The sequence below is a fragment of the Bactrocera tryoni genome, chromosome 4 (genome assembly GCF_016617805.1).
Source record: "Bactrocera tryoni isolate S06 chromosome 4, CSIRO_BtryS06_freeze2, whole genome shotgun sequence".
NCBI classification, from domain to species: Eukaryota; Metazoa; Arthropoda; class Insecta; order Diptera; family Tephritidae; genus Bactrocera; species Bactrocera tryoni.
This window is the reverse complement of record NC_052502.1, coordinates 77,490,627-77,514,816: the sequence shown is the minus strand read 5'-3', so window position 1 is coordinate 77,514,816 and position 24,190 is coordinate 77,490,627. Positions and strand designations below refer to the sequence as shown.

The window sequence follows — 24,190 nt, the reverse complement described above, 5'->3', positions numbered from 1 at the left end:
AACTGATAAATATAGACAAACAAATAATTTTTTGACACAAAAATACAGTTATGCATTAAGCTATAGAAGGGCTTGATAGCGCCGCAGCGTTTCCTACGAAAAACAGGTGTTCGTGTGGCGATAAGATTTGTGAAATTTGTTGCTATTGATAAAAAGAAAATAAAACACCGTTAGAGATACATGAAAACGCCCACCGCGTTGGTTGACAATTACTCATCGCATATGATTAATGCGATCTATATAGAAAACTCCCCGGGTTAACAAAGTTGATTTGCTGCCTCAGTGCGTCAACGAGTCACTCAAAATTTTCTTCGATTTCCCTAAAATTACAATCCAGGATTATCCAGTCACATTTGTTTAGTTTGTGAAACGGTATATACTCTAGTCTTTTGGTTTTGCTTTCTTCTAGTTCGGTAAGTTTCAAATCGAAAATATAATAAATACCCAATCACAATGCCTGCGCCTTGTTTAGGGCACTTTGTAATCGTTTTTTAAATTTTACTACCGATTTTATTGGCAATGATAGGAAACTCATGACTGTGCAGCAATTCACAACAGCGTGATATACTGAATCACGAGCGACTTTCCCGGAACCCTCGTGCATTTTGGGTTTTGCTTTGTCATATGGTTTAAAAAAACTTGTATGCTTCACATGGGAATAGTAGCTTGTTTCAAGTGGAGCCATCGAATAACTTTAAAACTAAGTTCTTGTTGCGAAACTTGTTACTTAATTGTTGGAGTAATTTTCAACCAAGAGCTCTTTTATATTTTTTGTTTTTCAATGGGTTGGCCAGCAATGCATTCTGATGAGTATCTGTACGATATTTTTTGATAAATATTTACCGCTATCTCGCACCTGTGCTGATTTGACGTAGGAACCTGATAAATCGTTGCCACATGTTCACTGCCATTGCTGCTCAAACACTTACACGCATTTCCTATGTAGGAGGGTACACATTTTCACAGGCCACCTGTCCACTTGTCTATTGACGCGCCGTCAATTATTTTGTTGTTTTTGTTTATTAGCCATGTTGTCGGCACTCATACAGTAAATAATATGAGAAACCCCGTTACTAGTTTGCAAATACTGATAAGTACTGTTAACATAAATCCAAAATTCAGTTCTGGCCAAGAAGAGGCAGAACCTTTAGTTGAAATTCATTTATTGACAAAAGTGGTACGCAGAATGTAGAAAAGCCATGAAATTATGCGCCGCAAAAACACATATTGGCTGTTCAGCAGGTGCGCATACAAATTGTTTAGTGATTCCGTGCAATAAATATATGTATATATATTTTTAATTTGAATATTTCACTTTTTTAAATTTTTACTAATTATTTAAATTACTTTTTTTGTTATTGTTATTTCAATTTATATGCACAATGAGTTATTTCGTTTAAGCGTTTTTTATACTTTTATTAATTATATTATTAGTTCAACTTTATCATCTCATTTACTTAAAAATCCGTTGCAATAAATCAAAAGAAAAAATATATACATATGTATGTATGTACATATATAAGAAAATTGCATAAACGGCAAATAATCTACGAAACAGCTTCGCCCAAGAGGTTCAAAACCGGTTTTGAACCAGCGATTTTTAAGGCAAAGTTTATCTTTTTGGGATTATAAAAATTTCAAAGACAGTTTTTGAGCTAAGAAATGTAATACATACATATGTATATGCATTTTGTAATATATTAATCGTTTGTCAGAAACGGTCAGATTGGACAAATATAGCACATATCTCCCATATAACCGATTAATCGGTTATTTTATTTTCCTGTAGCCTGCCTTTAGTAATATTATGGTAATTTTGTGGAACTGTTCTTTAATATATACTTAACAGTTACAGTGACAAGAAAGAAAATCGGACAACTACAACATACATACATATATCTTCCATACAACCGATTACTCAGAAATTTTATACAAATATGAATTAAATCAGTAGCAATGCTTTTTCGTCTATTTTTGAGTTATGTTTTCCAAAGGCATTACCGTCATTTAAAAAAAATAAAATCAAAATTTTTATAATCCCCGAAAGATAAACGTCGCTCTCACAATCGTCGGCTCGAAACCACTTTTAAACCCATAGTCTCTTAAAGGGTTAGGGGCAGTCAGAGGCACGAAAAAATTAGAATTTTCAGTATTTTTTTTTGCTCGGGCTCGGGCCTGATCGAAGGATTTTTTTTTTCAAAACTTAACAAAATGGCGGCCTCAGGAAATTTTTTTCTAAATTTTTGGGAAAAAATCAACAGTTAATTGGTCTTAAAAAATCGAAATTTTTGAAAAAAATCCTTCGATCAGGCCCGAGTTTATATGTATTCTAAAAGCTGTATAAATTTCATTAAAATCTACTGAGCGGTTTTCGAGTTGCAGTTGTCACCAGTTCAAAAAACATAGTTTTGAGAAAAACGCGTTTAAAGTTTCACACTAGCTCTTTAAAGTACCCGAACTCTCTTTGTTATTTGTCGAATAACTCAAAAACTAATTATCGAAAAGAGAATATTTTTAAGATATTACACTTAACGAAAATGCAAAAAAAAATAAATTTTTTGAAAATTCTGACTACCCCTAACCCCTTAAGCAAAGTTGTTCAGAATGATCTGTCAAACATTTCCCGCATATGCGATTTCACACAAAAATTTCGACCCGCTCTATTGTATTTTCATACATATACATTATGTACATATGTATATGCACTCTACAAATACCCGGTTTTTTTCAATCGGTCGGCTACAACTCGTCTACCGTCATTGCGCATATCAAACTGATAAGTTAGCCGCTGATAACAGCAAGCAAAACAAATAGCGTATAGACTTCTATTCCCCCAACTGTTAGTCCGAATAGCTTAAGCTAGTTAATTCCCACCACTTGCCCGTTAGCCAACTACAAACAGTCAGAACTTTATGGTATTTTACATACATATATACAAACATATGCATAGAAAATGCTGGTTAATATTACTTTGCTTTATTCATTTGAAAAATTCACCACCGCCGCGGGTTAGTATGCTAAGTGCGCGAGAGCGATAAAGTTGCAAATCGGTTGCGCGCAACGAAAATATTTTGACACGTAAAAAAATATAAATCTCGCGTCAATATACATATATGTACATAATTGTGCATAAATATATGTTTGTGAATCCCAGATGTGACAACCCAGTAAATGCGGCCTTAAACTTGACAGCGGCTTGAAATACACCATTGTGGTGACTTGTCTGTCTCGCGCGGTTAAACAAATGCAAAAAGTGCACGCTTTACTAAGCCGAAAAAGAAAAGCAAAAAGCGTATAAGTTAAAAGAGTTTTATGTTTTTGTGATTTATGTGTTTCTCGTTCACTTTAAGAATTTTAATTCATAGCAATGACAAAGACCAACGACACGCTAAGCAGTCTAATTTATAGCGCGAAGAGTGTTTTTCAGCCGCGAAGTGAAAATGATTTAAAATCGTTCGAAAATTATATATACGATAATTACATATCCGATTTGGAGGGCGACGGCGAACAAACGCCGACGCCAACGGTTGAATTTGAGAGGCGCTCCAAGCGTAGATCCAAGCTCGAGTTGCCTTGGAAGCATAATGAGGCGTACGTCGTGGAGTTCCATTGCGCCACCTCAAGAGAGTGAGTTAGCACGCTTTTTTTTTTAAATAACAAACATAATTCTAAATGATGCGAAGTAGAGTAGCATTTGAAAAGAAAGCTTGGGCAATGTATGCGCTGAGTGGAATAACATTTTCTCGTAATTTTTTTACGCGGCATTCAGCTCCTTCACGATATAATAATAATATTGGTGATTGTAGTTTCGTTGAGCCTATTGTATGAATACTAGCTGATGAGCTTGATTCGGAATATCGAAATTTTTTTGAGTATACTAAGTAGTCGATTATTATAAGCGCGCACATTCGTCATGTATTTACTACCGCTCGTCAAGTATGGGCTATAAATAATAAATATAAAATATTTATGAATTTGATGAGTTAAAAAGTACGCAAAAGCAGCGCTTGTTATTTATTAGTAATACACTTCTTCAAATTGAAAATAGTAAAGATAATCAAAATGTTATCGTGGTTCTAATTTATAAAATGTTTAACAAGTGTCATTAGCTGACGAAATCGTCAAATAATTTGTGTTACCTGTTCAGCAGCAAAATTTATAGGTAGCTACTAGAATGTAGACCAAAATGGATTTCACATTCATTGATTGTTTTCTAAAATAATAAACTAATATTTTATTTTCTCTACAAACGGTTAAAGCAGCTACAAAGGACGAATACAAATGTCGTATAGAATTGATTTAAAATGCCAAAAACAAAAGATAAAGTCATAAAACAGAACAACATTCAGTGGCGTAGCTACAACTTCGGACGCCCGGGGCCAAGGATGTTCTGCCGCCCCCCTTATCTACCTACCTACAAGTTTCATAAGGTGGTTCGAACAAAAGTAAATTTTTACAAAATACCTTCGCAAATTCTGAAGTTCCAAAATTCTCACAATACGGTTTTTGAGCAAATTGATAGTCAATTTACAAGACATCTTATTAAAAGCCACAGAAAAAAACCATTTTCGCCCTATATCTAGTACACTTTTGACACAATTCGAATTTTTGCCCGAATTGGAGTTTTTAAATAGCATTTTGCCGCCCCCAAGACGTTGCGCCCGGGGCGTTTTTTTTTGGCCAAATGAAACTTAAAATCTCACCTTTCCAACACAATATGACATAATGTGTTTAGTAGCGCTGGAAATATACGACTGCAATGACATCTATTGACAAAATACGAAAAGACTTTTTAGACTACCCAATATTTCGCAAACACATGCTATCCTTTCATTGTCATTGTCATAGCATAAATTCAAATATAAATATCATGCTTAGTTTTCGAAATTCTGCTGCGTCAGTACTTATCTATTATATATCAAAGGAAAATTCATTATTTTCTCTTCGCAGAACCTACGTTAATATCTACATTAATATTATTTTCACTGTATAAGCCATTTTAGACAGCTAGTGCTGCCTAATAGTTAATCAATATTACTCGTAAAGGTGCAATTAAATGACGAAATAAGTATAACAGTTATTCTCTCACACAATATAGAGTTTACGACTTAGCTTCAAAGGTAAATGTGTGTAGAGTTGAATGCTTTGAACTAGCGCTTTATCCAAGTGTTATACGTATCTACTTGCAAGTCAGAAAAAACGTTTTTTGCGATTTTTTTTTAAATTTACAGAATTTAATATACTTTCATAAACGGTGATTCATGTTGATTGGATTCGCTTGATTTTGTATTCGATCTTCAAAAGAAGGTGTTTGTCGTTGAGCAAAAAAAATATTTTAAATCCAAGAATTTAATAATAATAAAATAATCGAAGAAGGCTCTGATAGCCATCATGACAGAGGACTTTTTCAAGTGCTAAGGTGACTGGAAAATTCGTTGGCATAAGTGTATTGCAGCGGGAGAGGATTTCTTTGAAGGAGATGAAATGGACAAAATTCACCTTTCAATTTGATCACAGTAGTAGATGAATACAAGTAATGGTGGAAGGACTTGTCAACATTTTTAACAGAATAGCGGCTTCCCTAAAAAACGTCGTTTTTTATGAAAAGTTTCACACTTTAGAGTAGCCCAAAACCAGTCTTTCGAATAAATTTTCATCATCAACTCAGAAAACCGTGTTTCGTGAAAAGGGTGTTTAGAGTTTTGTGAGCTAAGTTTAATATTTTTTACAAACACGCTCATATCTTCAAAACTATGAGCCCGATCAACTTCAAATTTTTGGAGAATGGTTTGAAATATATGCACATTCGATATATAAGGAAAAATATTTTTATTTTTTAATTCACATATGGATATTAAACTTAGAATTCGGGCAATGTTGTAGTACTTCATAACTTACATTTTACCAAGGGACATTGGCTGATCCAGATACATAAGTATGTATGCATATGGGATCGAGATAGTCTTTGTAAACTATATATTCTTATAGTATGCATGAAGAAAAAATTAAATGCCTTCTTTAGTGAATATTTTGCATGTGAGTATACCGATATATTCTTCGTCAAAAATCCCCCCCAAGCTCGTAGCATTCGGTAATAATACCTTGCTTTCCAAGGAATTAAAAAAGGTACTTCCTGCTTCAGCCATTAAGCATAGAAATATACTATGTATATAAATTAATCGAAAAAACATTATAGAAAATTAAATACAAGCTGTCCAATTTGTGCCCCTGTCTATGGCTCGACTCTAAATATTGGCTAATTAATATTTTACAGACAAAATACCAGTCAGCGTGAGAGTGCTACATATGCCTAATACTATCACATAGTTTTGCATACAATTTATTTCACTGCACTTATATGCTTATTCATATTCATATATATGTACATATAACTGTTTTCTTTGTGGACAAAAGTATATATGAAGTGTGCTGTTTTGCAATGATTGCTTTATTGTTAACTATAACCATTCATTTATTTTCAATTAGCCATACACATTGTTTAGATATACAATTGCATGTGCATATATGCATACACGCACTAAACCCTTAGTTTTTGAGATATCGATCCGAAATTTTGCACACGTCAATTTCTCTCTAGGAAGTTGCTTATTTGTCATAGTCGCCGATATCAGACCACTATAGCATATGGTTGCCAGACAAACTGAGCGATCAAAATGAGGACCTTGTGTGAAAACTTTTTTATTTGACAAATTATCTTAACCAAATTTGGCATGGATTATTGCCAAAGCCAACGGTATAATATCCAAACATATTGTGCTATTTCTGAGAAGTATTATAAGTAGTCGAAACTAACGTTTTTCTTGTTTCCTTAAACATTCAACTATCTAGAACTATCATCTATCTAGAAAATATGAAAACTTTTGTACGAAATTATTTCTTTAAAACATTAGATTACCTTCTCGTAAATAACAAAACGCTTAAAATAACTATATATTTTTAATAAATAAACATCATGAATGCCAGCCAAAACATTATAAAAATAATCCAAAACTCGGCAAAGAAGGAAGCAACAACAGCAATTTATAATATGTATAGTTGCTTTCGCATAGAATCTACGCAAACAAGGTGTTGTTCATTAAATTAATTGGCTTTATTAATAGTCGCTCTGTGTCATTGTTGTCTTTGCTCATGCCCAACGGTATATGCCATGCTATGACGTCATGAATAATCTCTAGTCATTGCATGCGTCTCGGCGAAGAACGACAACACGAGCGAAAAACAACAAACGTCACCAACGCGAATTTATGGTTGGCATGCAGCAAAACAATAATAAAAAATAATTGCAAATAAAAAAATAAACAAAACAGCTGCTGCCCGGTAGTCTGCAAATGTCTTCAGCAGCGCAGAAGAATGTATGTACATATATCAAATGAGGCAAATATTGAGGGATGCAGTGCGCACACATTTCTAAACTTTCATTTATGCTTGGCGTGAATTTATTCAAAACAAACAATTAATAATTTCCTTTTAAATATTTGCGAAATTTTGGCACTCAGCGTTAAATAAATTAGTTCGCGAGAGAATTTAGTTGCTTAGGCATTGAATTGCCGTAGGACAACATGAGGGCTCAAAGGTTTTTACAAAAGCGCGATTTAAGGAAATAAATGTCTTGCTTTATTTCGTGCTTTCTTAGGTTTTCTCTTAAGTTTATATTATAATCATACATACGACCTTCTCCGACTTTTTCAATAGTCTCCTTCGAATTGCAGGTCTTTGAACACCATAGCGCCGATCGGTTCCACTGCCAGCACACGCAGCCTCAGCCCAACGTCCCGTAAGAGTGCCACCAACACCACGGCGAAGCATGAGCAATCGATAGCGGCAGCATCAGCTGCTGCCGCCGCTACAACAGCGGTGCCTGCCGAGAAGGAGAAGAAGCGCAAAGAGGTCTCCAGTTCGCGTGTGAAGAAATTCCATCGACACTTTACGCAGGTCTCCAAAGATGAGAAGCTCATCAATTGTGAGTATAAGATGGATGGATGGAGGAAAAACGTGCATATATTTACTATAAAATTTGGAATTTGTAGATTTTTCTTGTGCACTTGTTAGTGACATACTGCTGCAAGGACATCTTTATATAACAGATCAGCATTTTGCATTCTATTCAAATGTGTTTGGTTATGTTACCAAGGTAAGTTCGTAGAGTCTCGCATTAAATTGTTAAAAAACAATAAATTTCAATTATTTTTTTTGTGTTCTCTTCTAACCAGGTTGTCATACCCACGTCGTCCGTCACGAAGATCTCCAAGGAGAAGTTGGCGAAAATTATACCGAACGCCGTGGGTGTTGCCACCGCCGATGAGCGGCATGTCTTCGGTAGTTTTATGAGCCGCGAGGCAGCCTTCCGTCTAATGTGCAGCGTTTGCCCGCCATTAGCACCAATTGAAAATCTTCCAAAAGCACCCGCAGACATTGAAATTTCCGAAGAATACTCAATTGAGGATGACAGCAGTTGTTCGATTAGCGGCAATGAGAGTCCACCGCAAGCTCTAGTTGCAGCAGTCACCGCCAACGCTGGCGAAATCGATGAAATTGGCCAAACGCTGATACACCGCAATGTAGCTGGCTCCAGTGTGAGCATTGCCGATGGCACTGCAGCAGCAAATGAAAACCATCGACATTCCGGTGAGTGAAAGTGAATACTCGTAACGTAGAATGAATAATTAGACCAATTGCAACACATTGCAGATATTCCAACAGATGCCAAACAAGCCGGCGCTTTCTCCAACACAAATATGCGCGCATCAGCGCCACCCTCGGCACGCTACAACTCCAACCACGGCAAAACTGCCAGCGGCGCAGACGGTACACCGATTGCAAATGCTAGCAGTAGTGACGGCATGCCGACCGCCGGTATTGCGCTAATTGTGACCGGCACCAATACGTCGGGCTCATCGTCGCCCACACCGTCAACATCTTCTTCGCTGCCAATCACAGTGATGGGCAGCACACCTAAGTCAGCAGCGCATGCGGCTGTGTCGAGCTTCAAGACGCTGACACAGAAGGCGCTGCTGCGCTTGAAATTCCCCAAGGAATTACATGTCGTTTACTTAGGTGTGCTGCTCACTATGGTGCTGGCGCTATTCTCTGTTTTTCTGCTCTATCGAATACTGGACATTGAGGCCAAAACGAGTGCATACCGCTCGCCAAATGAATTCAATTGGGTGAGTAGGATCGACGCCAGGAGCGCATGCATATGAGTAATAACTAATAAGTTTTTTTTGTCGAAATTGTGTTTCTTTCCAGCAGCGCGCCGGCACCGATGACGATATATTTGCGGAGGCTTTGCGTTGGCAAAAAGAGCTGCAAGCCAAAAGCACCGAAGAAGCTCAAGATATACTTACACACAATTTAGAGCAGATTGCCAAGGTGAGTCGCATTTAATATCAGAAATATAAAAGTATTGTAGACAATGTAAATATTTCACTATATATGAAAGTATTATAGAGGATCGATTATTATTATTATAGCACCTTAAAAATTCCCAACTTGTTTGGGTGACCTTTGAATTCTTTTCTTCCACAACGCATGAACTGTTAAACTTTTTCGGCGGTTTAATTAAAATATTAAATATATAAAATACATATGTTTGCTTCTATGCAGAATTTTGCTTGGCATTTCCGTTGCCACCGTCAATATGTTTATGTGTTTTATACGTTTTATAAGCCACCTGGCCGTAATCATTCACACGCCAGATGTCTGCCCTGTAATTGGCGGCATATTTAGGAGCGCTTATCAGCCTTCGATAAGCAAAACAAAAATAAAAAATAAATTAATTATTAGCGCTTCTGAGAAATAATCTAATTAAGCGACGTTCTTCAGGAAATGAAAATGTCTAGTTTTCAAATGCAATCGATTACTATAATAATCGTTTTATCGGTTCCAATATTTCTTAATGAGGCGTTTGACCGATTTTAGGTGATTGTGCAAATCATGCGCTCACTTTAAGGGCAATTTTCGTAAATTTTCCGTAATTATCTGTTATCACAACTCAACTATATAATTAATTTGATTATTTGGGTTTTTTTTTATTGAATTATTGAGGTTTTTATTGAATTGGGATTTTTTTTTTATTGGGATTCACCGAGCGTATGACAATTTTTGTTTGACTGGGAAATTTCATTTCTACTGAGATTAAGATTGAAAATTCCTAAACTTGTGAACCACATGAGAAAACATTCAAGTTTTTATCAACAGCTAATCCATTTTTAATACAATGGAGCAATTCAAATCCAATTCATAAATCGAGGATGTTTGAAAATAAATTTAATATTTTTCTAGTTACATCTCCGATTCCGCTAATTATAAACGGTCTTCAATTGATACAGTGATTCCGGGCTTCTCTGAGTATAAAACCTAAAAAAATTCTCTATTAGAAGCTATTGCCTTTCAATGACCTATGGTCGATAAAGAAATTAAAAATTAGCAAAACGGCTGCCTTTTATTAATAAAAAGTTGTATTTCACTCAAAAAACAAAGCATTTGATAATTTTACTTACAATTTTTTATCATTTGATTTTTTATATTTGAGGAGTTAACCAAATTATTTTTAAAAAAGTCCATTGAGTTATTTGTCCTTGAATTAGAGGGGAAAAAGACCTTTTTCTCGCCATGATTTCCAGCCCAGTGGTCATTTGAAAAATAAAACATTGATGGATTCTTAATTAGTACGAACGTCGCTATCTCAGGAAGCTGCAAAACTGAAAAAAAAAATTATAAAATGGTGACTACTCTAAAAAAAGTATATTTTTCACTAATTTTTTAACTTTGTCAATTTTTTTTAAATATTAGAAATTTATATTTTTCATTTTTTTGTTGCTTAATGTGTAGAGTGATTTTTAAAGCATATTCTTGCCAAATTTCAAGTAAATCGGCTGATTAGGACAAGAGATTTTGTGGAAACTGCACCGAAAAAAGTAGTTTCGAGAAAAACTTTTTTAAAATTTTAAGTTAAGACTAAACAGGTCCTGTTGCCACGACAATAAAACTTCAGAAATAATTTAGATTTCGAAAAGTCCTTTAGGGAGATATTGTTTTCTAAACACTGAAAAGAAATTTAAATTTTTTTCAAATTAGTATACAAGAATACCCCCTCAAGAAGACAACCTGGTTGAAAAACTCGATAAGACTTTAAAATCAAGTGAGTTTAGTTTTCAGGGTTTATATTATATAAAAGTCTTTTCGTATTTCTAATCAAACTTCAACTTATTTTATTACATTATTTACATTACATTATTCCTTCCGTGTAAAACTTTCATCATATAAAAATACGAAAAGCCTTTTTCGACTACCCAATATTTATGATTTTCGCACACTTATTCTACGTTTTTAATATATTCGTGATTGTAAATGATTATAAACGGTAATTTAGCATTTATATTATCGTATATCTGCCTCGCTCTCTTTCCAGGTGCGTCGCAGCCTAGAAACACTCTCAATGTTAATCCATGACAGAAGCTCAGCTCATGAACAGCGCGACGAAAGTGACTGAATTTATATTTTTAAATAATTTTAATTACAATTTAACCGTAAAAGGAAAGGGTACAAGCCTTTCACACACATACAAACATACTACATAGTTACACAATACTTTTAAGCAGATAAACTACGATTAAATTGAAGCAGTTATACTTACTATAATGAAATAAATTCAAAATAAGCACTACATACAAACATAAAAGAAGAAGAAGCAGCACTTGGAAACATTAAGTGAAAAAGTTCGAAGAAAATGCGGCAACGCAGCGCTCAAAAGCAGTTACATACACAAAGAATGAATGAAAAATGAAAAGTAAGTCCCTAAACAGACATACATGCGTACACACATATGTGTTTAAGGCAAATACCGTTGGAAAAATTGCGAAGCATGTAAATGTATTTTCCTTTTGAAATGTGTATTCTGTCAATTTGACATTTGTAGTTTTGAATATTTTCGCTAATCACTTCTTTGCATGTGGCTGTGCGCTCAAGTCAATTTTTATATGGTTCCTATTAACGGTTAAAGTAATTTTTTGGTATTGTAGTCATGCTGATGTGCCAAAGATATTTAGAAATGATATCTGGGGAGCAAAATTGTATTTTCAGCATTTTACACCTTTCAAAAGGAATTTATATTTACATTTGTACAATTTAAGCCACGACAAAACGGAAAAATGTGAAAAATCGGCCAAAATAACGCTTCAATTGGTTACCTTCCGGCGGCCTAATGTTGGGCATCGAGACTAAAAATTTAAAACTTAATTTTGAATCTTAGAATTTTGAATTCAAATATCATCAAAAATCACAAATATTTTGCCGTACCCCAAAAAGCAAAAAAAAACTAAATAAAATAATAAAAACTGTTGCGCTGCGCTATTGTCTGCAAATAAATGAAAAAAAATTAAGCAAGCATTAACTGTAAACCGCAAAAATAGTTTATTATTACTCAAGCGTTTAAAGCAACTAAGTGTTAAAGTAAATTATATTGTAAAAATAAGAACAAAATCTAAAGCGCTGGCGACAAAAACGCAAAAATAAGTCTTATATATGTTGCAACAACAACAACAACAAAAGTAAAATGGCAAACGCCGAAAAAAGCAACACTTTCAATAACAAAACCAGAAGCTGGGACATGGTGCAATCTTGGAAACGCCTGTGGTCCGATGCGCCGCCGCCGCCGCCGCCGCGCCTGTCGCAATCCACGCGTTACACAAAATTACTAATTATAGTCAAGTTTTCATGCGCTAACTGGATCAAAAAATGTGAGAGTTTCGCGCATGATCATTCAATTCAAACTTCTTTCGGCGCCTTAACCCTCATTTACCACACACACACACACGTGAAAATAGAGAAAAGCTTAAAATTTGTGAAATCATCGCATGCCATTTCCCCGCCCGTCTCCTCACACACACAACATTCGCCTCTAAGCATATTTTTAAGCCACTCTCAATTTGCTATTTTCCGCCTGGCAAGCTTAGGCGCTTATTCTTCTCTTTTTACACAAACAAAAACAAAAAGAACGAAAGAAATGCAAGAAAATCCCTAAAACTTATTTCGGCATGGAAGTTGAGAGCGAAATATTCCCCTGTGATACAAATAAACATGCATACATGCATACATACAGACATACAGACATGTATGTATTGCATAATTTTATTAAGTAAGAAAATGAAATTTGCGATTTAAAGTAAATCTTAAGTGTAGCTGAAATATTTTTACATTTTTAATTTATTACAAAATTATGAAATAAGTTTGCGAATTTTGTTAGTATTTCTGGTGAAAACGTCCCGTCATAAACCAACGTTCGCAGTTAGGAATTTATTAGTTGTAATTACAAATATTTCTGGCAAATTGAAAGCCTAACGGCACCTAGACAACTAAGTATACATATGTATGTGCATGTATTAACGCATTATACAATATGCTGCAGACACTCTTTCCCTCTGCTTTGCGCTTTCCACTCTAAAAAACAAAAATATTCTTAAATAATGTGTATGTATTATTGTTGTAATTAAATATAATTAAATGTACTTGTGAACTAAAATAAAAACAAAGTCAGCTACTTCGTGTAATTTGCATGTGTTAGTGCAGTGGAAAGCGGAATAATAGTTTTTAAGACGAAATCCAAGTGGAGCGTTTTTGTATGATTAAAAGCAACATATTACATAATAATTAGAAACAAGAAGAAGCAGCTGGTCCCCATTCAAATATGATACTTCCATAAAAGTAAACCTAAAAGTGTGAAAGTAAACTTAATCAAAAGAAAAGAGAAAAGGAGGTGAATATGAATTTCTGTTTAAAAGAAATTAATAGAATTTAAAAATACTTCAAAAATGTAAAATTAAAAAAAAGAAATATTTAAAGATTTTTGCTAACTTAATTGGCTTCTAGATTAGCTGAGTAAGAGAGCCTACAAATATGGCAGAGAAATTGAAATAAAAAGAAAAAAAAACTTTAAAAATTATTACAAAGAATTCAAAAATATAAATTAAACAAAAATGAAACACAGAAATACATAAAAATTATAAACCGACCCAAAGGTTGATATGTGGATCGTATGTAGCATACAAGAAAACATTCATAAATAATCTAAAACAGAATATTCGCAATAAATTATGCAATATAGCGCAAACATGGAAATTTGAATAAAAAATGTTGTTTTATTAAACGATTGCGGCACGAAATCGACGCATCATTGCGTACAGTAAGTATTCCTCTAAACAAATTTAAGAAAAGCAAGCATTTTGTGGTGAAATTTCATGAAAACCCGCGATTTGCAACACATTTTTAATTCTCAAAAATTGTGGGTGAATGCAAATGTAAATTTTCTTACACAGGATTGTAGCGCATGCGATTCTGCAAATTTCCACATTTTTAGTTTTTCTCTACGACCTCTGGTTCAAAAGTTATAAGCGTTTTTCTTGCTAGTGTTTTCGGCGGTTGCTTGCTGCATGCTCCTGGTCGCCTGGTAGAAATCCAGGATTTTTGCTGCCAAATTAAATGCAATTTTTCTGCAGCCGGCAGCGACAGCGGCAGAGGAGGCACCCAAAAACTTGCCGGTTGCCATTGCATATGCAAAGGGGCAAATTTGAAATGGCGGAAGCGGACAAACAGGATGTGCGTGGGACCGGACGTGGGCATAGGGCGGAAACCGGAAGTGAAAATTAACGGTACCACATTTCCGGTCCAAGGGTTAACCTGAAACGGCGAACCGGAAACGGAAGTTTAGAACCGGAAATGGCATGCGGAAACCGGAAATGAAAAACTAATGCAACCCGCTTCCGGCGACGTTTGCAACCGGAAACGGGAGCTGGGGACACGAGGCAGGAAACCGGAAATTCCGAGGAGTCCGGAAACAATATTTTTCATTTCCGTTTCCGGTTCTCCACTTCCGGAAAACTTTCGAACCGGAAATCTGATATCGTTATTTTTTGTTTCCGGTCCTCGCCCTATTTCCTGTCCCATAGTTGTCCGCTTCCGCTGGTCCATTTTTGCCCCTTTGCATATGCAACGCCAACCGCCAAGTTTCGGGTGCCTCCTCTGCCGCTGTCGCTGCCGGCTGCAGAAAAATTGCATTTAATTTGGCAGCAAAAATCCTGGATTTCTACCAGGCGACCAGGAGCATGCAGCAAGCAACCGCCGAAAACACTAGCAAGAAAAACGCTTATAACTTTTGAACCAGAGGTCGTAGAGAAAAACTAAAAATGTGGAAATTTGCAGAATCGCATGCGCTACAATCCTGTGTAAGAAAATTTACATTTGCATTCACCCACAATTTTTGAGAATTAAAAATGTGTTGCAAATCGCCGGTTTTTTACGAAATAATGTTTAAAACGGCAATTTCTGTTAAGTGAGAGTCTTGCAATGGGGTAGGAAAACGTTTTTAAGTTTTTAAGTGTTTTTCTATTTATCTCAAGCCCAAAAACCTTTAATTTGTACCACTTTTTCAATGAGTGTGGACTGTATAGTAGGCACTGTATAGGTGTATTTTTAGTCTATATTAAATGCTCAATCATCGTTTCGTGTGCAGTAAAAAATAGCAGAAGACTTGATTATTTAATTTTTTTGCTAAATGCGTATTTTTATTTTGACGGTTGTATAAATTTTGCAAATACAATTACATATTCATCAAGTTTCATATTATTCTTTTATATTACTTATTTATTAGTTTATTTAGTTTTTCATTTGCTTAGGCTTTTATGAATACATTTTCGCTTTAAATTTATTTATCGCAATTAGACTTGCTAATTCTTTTTCTACTCATTTATGTATGTGTGTGTGTATATATGAATACAAAATCGGATAAGGTTTAGGAGCAGCTTGTTGGCTTGGTTTTTTACTGGTTTTTAATGTAATTTTCTATCTGAGCCCGAGGGAAATGGTTTCATTGACCTACTTGTAATTGTGGGGGACCTTGAGGTGGGGGTTTGGCGAAGTAATTGTTTATGCGGTTTAGCTGGGCGTAAACCCTCCTTCGAGTCATTGGTGTCAAAGAAATTTGCTTAAAAATTAGTGAAAATATAACAAAAAAAAAGTCTCAAATAAAATTGAATTTACTAAATAATTTTCTGGTTAAAATATGGAAAAGTAAAGTGAATTGCTAATAGAGATAACTGTAAAGATAAAATTTAGTAAAATTATTAAAACAAATATAAAAACAAACAAAAAAATTAAATAACTACAAAAAAATAAAAATTATTTAAAAAAAAGTTTTGGAAACTTCATTACACAGTTTTTCATTTAAAATAAATTATTCTTGTTTTTGCATAAAATATTTAACTTTTTTAAATTACTTGCAATTCCAATATTCGCTATTTCTATTTGGTTATTGTTCATTGACAGTCTCGTGTCTGCACAAAGTGTTCATACATTTCATTATTTTATGTTTAAATTCCCGTTAATAGTTAAATGCTTTACAAAGGAAAAGTGTAGTACTCATTCATGTACATATGTATGTATGTTTGCATGTATGTATGTATATATGTACGTTCGACTAGGGTATAAATGCGTATTTAGTTGTAACTTTCATTAATTTTACACATTATTTATCTATTATTTTTTTTGCATTCTTTATAATTGAGATTCTTTAAAGCTAAATAGTAAATTAAATGTTTTTCTCTACGCAATGTCATGCACTTCCGTTACGCCGTCCTCACGGCGCATTATCGATTATTATTTATATATTAATGTATTGTATATATGTATGTATATAATTACAAAAGAAGACATTCCATATATATGTATGTATGTGTAATATGTGTAAGAATATATGTATTTATAAGCAGGAGTATATAGAAGGTATTTAATTAAAAAAAAGCTTTACAGAAAGAAAACGCTATAAGCAACTATAATAATAAATAAATGTATTAAAAAAATATAAAAATTACCGAAAATGGAAAATCCATGTTTGTATGTATGTACTTATGTATATTATAAAGCTAAGGACAAAATGTGTATTTATTAAAAGCGAAAATTCACTTGATACAAATTTAAAAAATAAAGAAAGCATTTTTCGTATTGCTAAAGTAAAATAGAGAGCGGCTCAGCAAAAGAACAAAGCAAGTGCACTCCGGCAATGCAAAGAAGTGCGTCGAAATGCAGCAAGACGAAGTTATAACAAAGATTTTTGCACAAAAAATATAAAAACAAACAAAAAAATTAAATAACTACAAAAAAATAAAAATAAATATAAAAAAATAATAATAAAATAAATATAAAAAAATACCAAAAAAATAAAAACACATAAATAAGCTGAACTTGAATTTTTCAAAGCAAAAATGAGCTGAAAATGGCGTTTATAGTTTGCTGTTCGTTATTTCTACAAATATTTGATAGAAAAATGCAACGGCATTGCAGCACGGGAACTAGATATTTCTCAAGTAAAAATAAAATTTCAGTAACATATTTAAAATGCTAAGCAAGTGGACTGTGAGCCGCAAGCACGCAAATGTTCAGGCTGAAATGCAAAAAATACAGTTAGTTGACACTTCGAATGCCTTAACAGCGTAGAACGTGAATAAATGAAATATTTTGTTTTTGTGACCAGCATTTTGCTCACTGTTTCGGCTAGCATACTGCTTTTTCCTAGCTTCTACTTATGTATTATGTCTTGTGTTGCAGCGTTCACACGCGCATTTCATTAAGTTATCAATTGTTCTTGCTATTGTATAAATAGATTTTGTTTGGTGTTCTCATTAATTTGCTTCAACTGCTCACTATTCATACGTAACTTCTGACTTTTGGTAACTGCTGTTGTTATAGTTGTTACTGTTTGGCTATTAACCTCCAGGAGCTGTTGATTGCATCGGTATTTTCATCTTAGCTAATCTTTTCGCGATAGTTAAGCTTGTGCTTTGTCAGCATGTCAGTGACGGTGACCAACTTCTTAATGGAGAGTATGTTCGAAAGACCTTGCAACTCCGGCAAGTAAGAGACGCAAATGTGATGGAGTGTGGCCAGTTCGCGACCTGTAATGGGAGAAATAATTTTTATTTAGTCTTCTTAAGGTTATGTTATGGTGGTTATGGTGGAGTGAAGAATTGGAAAATGTCTAACTTGGCTACATCGTTTACTGTTACTTACCAGTATCCTGCACTGTGTCCTGCACATCCTGCACGGTATGATTGGAGTTTTGTTCGTTGAACATGCCTGGCGGTGGATTTGGATCCGTAACGAGTGATAATTGATCGAGAAAGACAATCATGCGTTCCTTATTCTTCAATATAAACGGATTGACCACCTCCATGTATTGTTCCTGCAATGGTTGAACGAAAGCACGCGCATATTAAATTAGTATTCACATATAAGAGCCCGCAAAACTCACCTTTCCGCCAAACTCAATTAGATTTGCTAGATTCTGCAAGCATTTGGCTACCATAATTAAAGAACGCGTGGCCATGGTTGGTGGCGTTTCGCTCACCAGGCCAAACTGGCGCGGATTCAGCAGTGCCGGGCATAGGAGGCGTAGAAATATGAAACCGGAGACGACGCGAGTGCGTACCAAACGTTCAGTTGGCCACTTGGCAACGACGGCCTTTTGCAGGCAATTACATATGTAGCGCACACTGCGTGGGCACGCCTCGGGCGAGGTGAATATCGAATGCGTCACCGAATCGAGTATCTGCAACAAAAACTCGGCATTCGAGCAAGCATCATCGTTCACATCCATCTTGGTGGGATTGAGTTCAGCCGATTGCTTGCTGTCGAGTATGCGCTGCACCGTCTCCGAAACGGCTGCGTGCAAGAAACGCGAGCACTCAGTGCGCATGTGCAAATCCATTAGTGTAGTGGCCAGTGAAGCGCCGCGAAACAGTGTAGTTGTTTCGTTTTCACGTGCGATTTCCGCTTGGCAAAGTACGCGTATCAATTCCGTCTCGCGTTTCTCGTGACGGAATACACGTAGAAGTGCCGTAGCGAGCGGCACACGATCATTATGACAAAGTTCAGCCAAAGCTTTAACAACGCATAACTCGGGCTTGAGCAGCAACTCCTGCAATGGGCTGTACTCTTCGCAGGGCATAATCAAGTCATCCAAATAGCGCATGCGCAAACGTAGTGAACCCCACTCGCCCATGGGTGTCATGCCGGTGAGCTGATGCCAGCCCTCCGTCTCTTGACCGTTCTTCAGACTGGCCAAATCGATGGTGAGCTCAGCGACTTCCGAATCTTTGCCGCGTTTGCCACGCGATATTAGCGTAATTGTTAGCGAGACTACATCCGGAGGCACATCACTGAAAAATAGAAAAATCCAATGTGGTCGATAACATTCACACTACCATACTCTGTTATTTACTCACTCCAAAACGAATTCCTCCTCCCACACTGGATCGGGCGCGATCTTCACACGTGTCTTACCCACCTTCACTTGATTCAGCGAGATGCTGCAGTACGGATGCGGCACCAATTTGAATGGCAGTTTATGCGCCTCGAGCACATGTAAATTCAAGCAGCGCAACTCGCGCAAACACGGCACTTTGATTTGCGCCCGACTGAATTGTGAACTGCATTGCGCTTTTAGCGCATTGATCCATTTTACGTACGTCTCTTGCGTCGCGCATAGATACGTATTGTTAGCCAAGCATGGCAGTGCGCGCTCAACTATTTGAAAACAATATGGCCGCTCCCATAGCGATTCATGGCACTGATATAAATACGCACACGATAGATCGATGAGACCCTTCGGTTTAGTCTTTTTCGGATTATCATAGAAGCAGAGATGTGTTTCGCTGCCCTCGCTGATAAGCGCAAAGTACAATTGTTTCCATTTGGCTGTCTTATCAGACTTCTTGAACAAAGGGCCGTGATGTTTGATGCCGTTTAACTTCTTCAAACCTATTTGATCGCGACATTCGCGTAGAGTGGCATAAATTTTTTCGGCTGCCTTCTCCACCACAAACTGTTGATTGAATTCAGGCTGTGAACCATTAACCACCTTGCAGGAAGCGAGAAAAGAAAGTAAACCAAGTAAATAAATATGAATTTATATAAAAATAGTGACGTCAATGAACTTACTGGATGACTGAGCGAGTGACCCTCGACGATTTGCTCTTTGCGATAGCGATTGATCACCGCATCCAAGCACTCGAAAGTGCGCCCACCCATCAGATAACGTACGCCTTTCTTTTCAATGCGAAAACGCTGGATTTGATTATTAATATGAAAGAAGAGCGAATAATCGCCAGGCGAATTATCGCTTGGTCGCACCAAAAAACTGCCTGGGCCGGCTGTTGTTCAGTTACATAGAAGATAAATATATTTGTACAATTGTAGGAAATTGAAAATACGCGATCATACGCGATCGCCATTTACCTTTCACCAGCATGTCAACTGCTTCATTCTTAGTGCAATTCGGATGGAACCAAGGGAAAACTGTATTTGGGTCGATTGCCGGATCCAAATCCTCGACTAGTTCACGGAAGATCATGCCCTGCTCACCAGTGCGATGAGCTGTCACCCACAACCAACCGTCGCCCATGTCATTATGCACAAAAAATATATCACCCTTTTGAAAGCTTAACTCATCTGTGTCAGCCATTTTGGTATAGGGTAAATGTGCCACAACACGCTTCTTATCGTTCACCGGCTCTGGCGGTGGCACTGGTAGCACCAGGCGCTCACGTTTCAACAAATCACTGCATGAGGTGTAATAGCCAATGAGATCGCTCAACGACACGAATTGACGTCCACCAATATAGAAATCACCACACACGGCAGTAATGCTGATAAAATGAAGTAAAGAAACATAAATAAATAAATCTATGAAAACGTTTAGAAGCCTAAAATATTTGAATTACTCACCGAAAATGATTAATGCCAGTACGTCCTAAATAGCTTAATACATATGAACCCGGCTTGCGATCGCTTTCACGAACTTCAATTAAAAAAAAGTAAAAATTAAAAAACAGGAAAAATTTTCACTTTAAAAAATTATTTATGATTAAGCACATTTCACGAATAATTTAATTTGTAGTAGCTCTAATATTTTATTTTCTTCTAGTATCAACTATCTGACTTACCCAAATAACTGCCTAATTTGCCAGTTCCGCGTAGTCGCGATTCAGCTGAATAACGATCCAAACGCCCATGATACCATTCACTCTCCGGTGGTGCAATTATGGCTGGTCGTTCACCTAAAAAATATTGTCAATTTATGGAAGTTATAGATTACATTCTTTGAAAATAATGATTTTTTTATAATAAAACATAAACATTCCGGCACTTACCATTCAACATATTTGGACCATCAAACTCATCCTGATCTAATTCCTGGGCCAAGTCACCCATGTCGATACCTCCTGTGGCCATTAGTGCGTTTATACCAAAAGCTGCTAAATTACCATCATCTAAGCCCCCAGTCGGTGAACCAAGTTTATCCTTATGTATGGCAGCATCCACATTCCCTAGACGTATTAAATCAGCCATAGTTTGTAGGCCAAAGCGGATTTAGTAAATATTTGTTATTTGCTTTTTGGCTGAATATGTATGTTTTTTATGGGTTTTTACAATATTTTAAGAAATTAATTAAATAGCTTCCGCTAAAGGTGCACACACACAATATTGAGTAGAGTAGAGTAGACTAGTTTGTCAGTGATATTTTTTGCTATTTCTTTTCAATGGCTTTCTGGCGCGTGCAATGTAGTTGATGACGTTTGCGAGTCTAATTATATACGAATATTTGTATGTTGAAATTTCAAGAGATTGTTCTGAGCACACACACAATTTGCGAATGATGAGGTTTCGCGTTGATGACGTTAGCACAAAATAATAAATGTAAACACACTATTAGTTAGGTTAATAATAGTTTGTGAATAAATGCGATTCAACGATGACGTTAGTATTTGATAAATATACGTACTATAAATATTTTGGCCTGTATGCAGCAAAGATTTGCGACTCACAACGAACGGTGCGGAGTGAGTCAGTGATGACAACATATACGACAGGTTAAAACTGCAAAAAAATATTAAGCATAAATTTGCAACGATATCTACAACAAATGAAACGAAAAACAATGCGAATAATAAAAAAATTAAAGGAATGAACTCACACACACAATGCACATAATATAAAAGCGATTACTTAAAATATTGAAAAAGCTTGCTACTCTAGAAGTTTTCTTATTCAAAAGTCTTATGGAATGTAATAGAAAAGTAAAAATAAAATATGAAGAAGCAGCAGCGACAACAAACAGTAGACAACGGTAGACAGCACCGCAGGAAAAAGGAAGTGAAAAAGCGGAAAAGAAGGTGAGGCACCAGACAATATTAGTGAGCGTCGCCGAGCTTCAATAGCAGCGTGCGTGGCGGCTGGACGCCGACAGCCAACACTGGGCTTCATCGTTTTACAGCGTCAAAAATGTATAGATAATATTTTATATAGCATATGTATGTATATACATATTATTGGCTTTGTTGAATGAATACCCAATAAATTTGCTAATAAATAAATTATTGTTGTTAACCGAAAACAGTAAAACAAACTTAACCAATTGTATTAAATAAACAATTCCAAGTTATTGATAAATGCTGCTATATGTACATTTATACTGATAGTTTTTGGTGGTAGGTAAATAGGTAAATGAAATTCAATGGTAATTATAAAAAGGCAATAAAGTAAATGTTTGTTAATTCATTTTCTTTTCTACCGTCGTGCTACTTTCTTTGTTTACCATTAAATCACTGTGTATAAAAGTTTTGGTCGTTTTTAGTTACTTGGCTCTGCAAAGTGCATTGGCCAGCTCGACGACGGCAACCTAATGTTCAAAAAGGCAGACACTTGTGGTATGACTCAGGAGTAGGGATGAAATGGCTGCATGAACGCTCGTTAATTCACACACAAACACATATACATAAATATAACTTTCTATAACAAAACGCTGCTGAAGTTGCATGTACGTCTAGACGGAATAATATGGGTAAAACATAAACTCAATTAGGTTTGTGGGCGGTGGCAGACGCAGCTGACTGCATGGAATACCCCGACATTGAATGGATATTGCACAGATCTGTATCAATCACAAAGTAGCAAAAGTATGCAAAAAAATCACTATTTTACTTCGGCACTTTTATGTCTATCAAGTCTCTGACTCAGCGTGTGGCACACGTATGCGGGAATGTGATGTATTTGGCTTTAACGACATAACTTACCACGGCACAAAATTCATTAAATTAGAATTCGCTTTGCAAAAACTTCTTTAAGCAAAGTAATAAAAATGAATCCCTACACCGTCAATATGTCGACGTTTGCGACAAACGTTCACAACCTATTTTTCACGATTTTACTTGTTTTCCACTCGTACGTAACCAATTGTAATCTTTTCAAATTAACGCGATGACAACGACGTCTACTAATGCGAACGACCACCACTAGACTACCTTAGCAATCAGAAACAACGATGTGGCGTCGACAATATTTAACAACACATTGACAAAGGCTGCGACTGCGACGGCGCTAACAAAACCGTAGGAAACGCCGACATCAAAATATGACGAATACACTAGCTAACTTAGCGGCGTACTGCCGAATAGTCTATGAACAGGCAAGTCGCAAAGTCTAAGCCTATGCTGCCCGGTTGGTTCGAAGCTGCACTGCGTCGTCTTGATGTTGCACGCTGCTTGGAATTTAATTGAGCACTTTCAATTTTCTTCGCATTGCCTCTAGGCATATACCCTAAAAGGCACCCCAGCCACCCGACGGTGGGAGCATTAACAATTTTCACTTACATGCAAGCACATAAACATGCACACATATATTAAATTAAAAGTATATATTGTCACTCACATTACAACTGCATTTCGTTCCTTTGCGATCCAATCAGTGTTGCAGCCGCGCCTCCTTCAACATCAACACCGATATTTCTACACCTATTCCAAACAACCAATAATATCAATAAGCCAATGCGAGGCAGCAATTTTAACTTTTCGCACTCACACTTATTTTATACTTATTAACGAAACTTTTATACCTTAATGAAATGCTGAAAGGATAGCACAATTTAGCAAATTTAACAATTTTATGTAAATTTATCAATAACAAAGTGAGAAAAATTCTGGATATGTAAGAACTCGCAAGCAAAATTTTTATGCTTATTCTTCTTTAAAGAACGTCAATACAATGGCGATAAGAGCACATGGTTGCATTGATAAACCGAAATTAATATTTAAAATGTTAAAAAATCGACAATCTAGTGTATACA

At 35.9% G+C, this 24,190-nt stretch overlaps 2 protein-coding genes across 10 annotated transcripts in view; one reads left to right on the top strand and one right to left on the bottom strand.

Annotated features, from left to right (window-relative positions):
* Window positions 1–14,142, top strand: part of LOC120775522 (uncharacterized membrane protein C20F10.07-like) — an 81,737-nt gene extending 67,595 nt beyond the window's left edge. For 2 of the 3 annotated variants that reach the window (XM_040105737.1, XM_040105738.1), the window contains 6 exons: window positions 7,731–7,981; window positions 8,049–8,152; window positions 8,232–8,646; window positions 8,710–9,185; window positions 9,268–9,390; window positions 11,432–14,142. In XM_040105737.1, the coding sequence (XP_039961671.1) occupies window positions 7,731–7,981; window positions 8,049–8,152; window positions 8,232–8,646; window positions 8,710–9,185; window positions 9,268–9,390; window positions 11,432–11,512 (1,450 nt within the window). In that variant the 3' untranslated portion in view covers window positions 11,513–14,142. The remainder of the gene's footprint in view (window positions 1–7,730; window positions 7,982–8,048; window positions 8,153–8,231; window positions 8,647–8,709; window positions 9,186–9,267; window positions 9,391–11,431) is intronic. The other variant, XM_040105736.1, reaches the window with a different exon arrangement.
* Window positions 14,143–17,228: 3,086 nt separating this feature from the next.
* LOC120774390 (ras GTPase-activating protein 1) lies at window positions 17,229–24,066 on the bottom strand. 7 transcript variants are annotated; one of them, XM_040104002.1, is made up of 12 exons: window positions 23,926–24,066; window positions 23,776–23,858; window positions 21,851–21,945; window positions 21,219–21,395; window positions 21,012–21,125; window positions 20,794–20,866; window positions 20,305–20,714; window positions 20,008–20,219; window positions 19,293–19,927; window positions 18,320–19,226; window positions 18,079–18,250; window positions 17,229–17,963 (listed from the first exon to the last, which is right to left on the bottom strand). In XM_040104002.1, the coding sequence occupies exons 3-12, from the start codon at window positions 21,927–21,929 to the stop codon at window positions 17,815–17,817; spliced, it is 2,928 nt and encodes a 975-aa protein (XP_039959936.1). In that variant the 5' UTR covers window positions 21,930–21,945; window positions 23,776–23,858; window positions 23,926–24,066; the 3' UTR covers window positions 17,229–17,814. The 7 variants fall into 7 exon arrangements, with proteins under 7 accessions (XP_039959936.1, XP_039959937.1, XP_039959935.1 ...); XM_040104003.1 differs by having other exon boundaries at window positions 23,960–24,061; XM_040104001.1 differs by having other exon boundaries at window positions 23,776–24,066.
* Window positions 24,067–24,190: the final 124 nt, after the last annotated feature.

What these genes read in the sequence shown, in the direction of transcription:
- LOC120774390 (XM_040104000.1), bottom strand. An exon ending in CAAATTAGGCAGTTATTTGG is followed by an intron (nt 20,867 to 21,011) that starts GTAAGTCAGATA and finishes TTTTAATTGAAG; the next exon opens with TTCGTGAAAGCGATCGCAAG. An exon ending in TAATTGAGTTTGGCGGAAAG is followed by an intron (nt 18,251 to 18,319) that starts GTGAGTTTTGCG and finishes CAACCATTGCAG; the next exon opens with GAACAATACATGGAGGTGGT.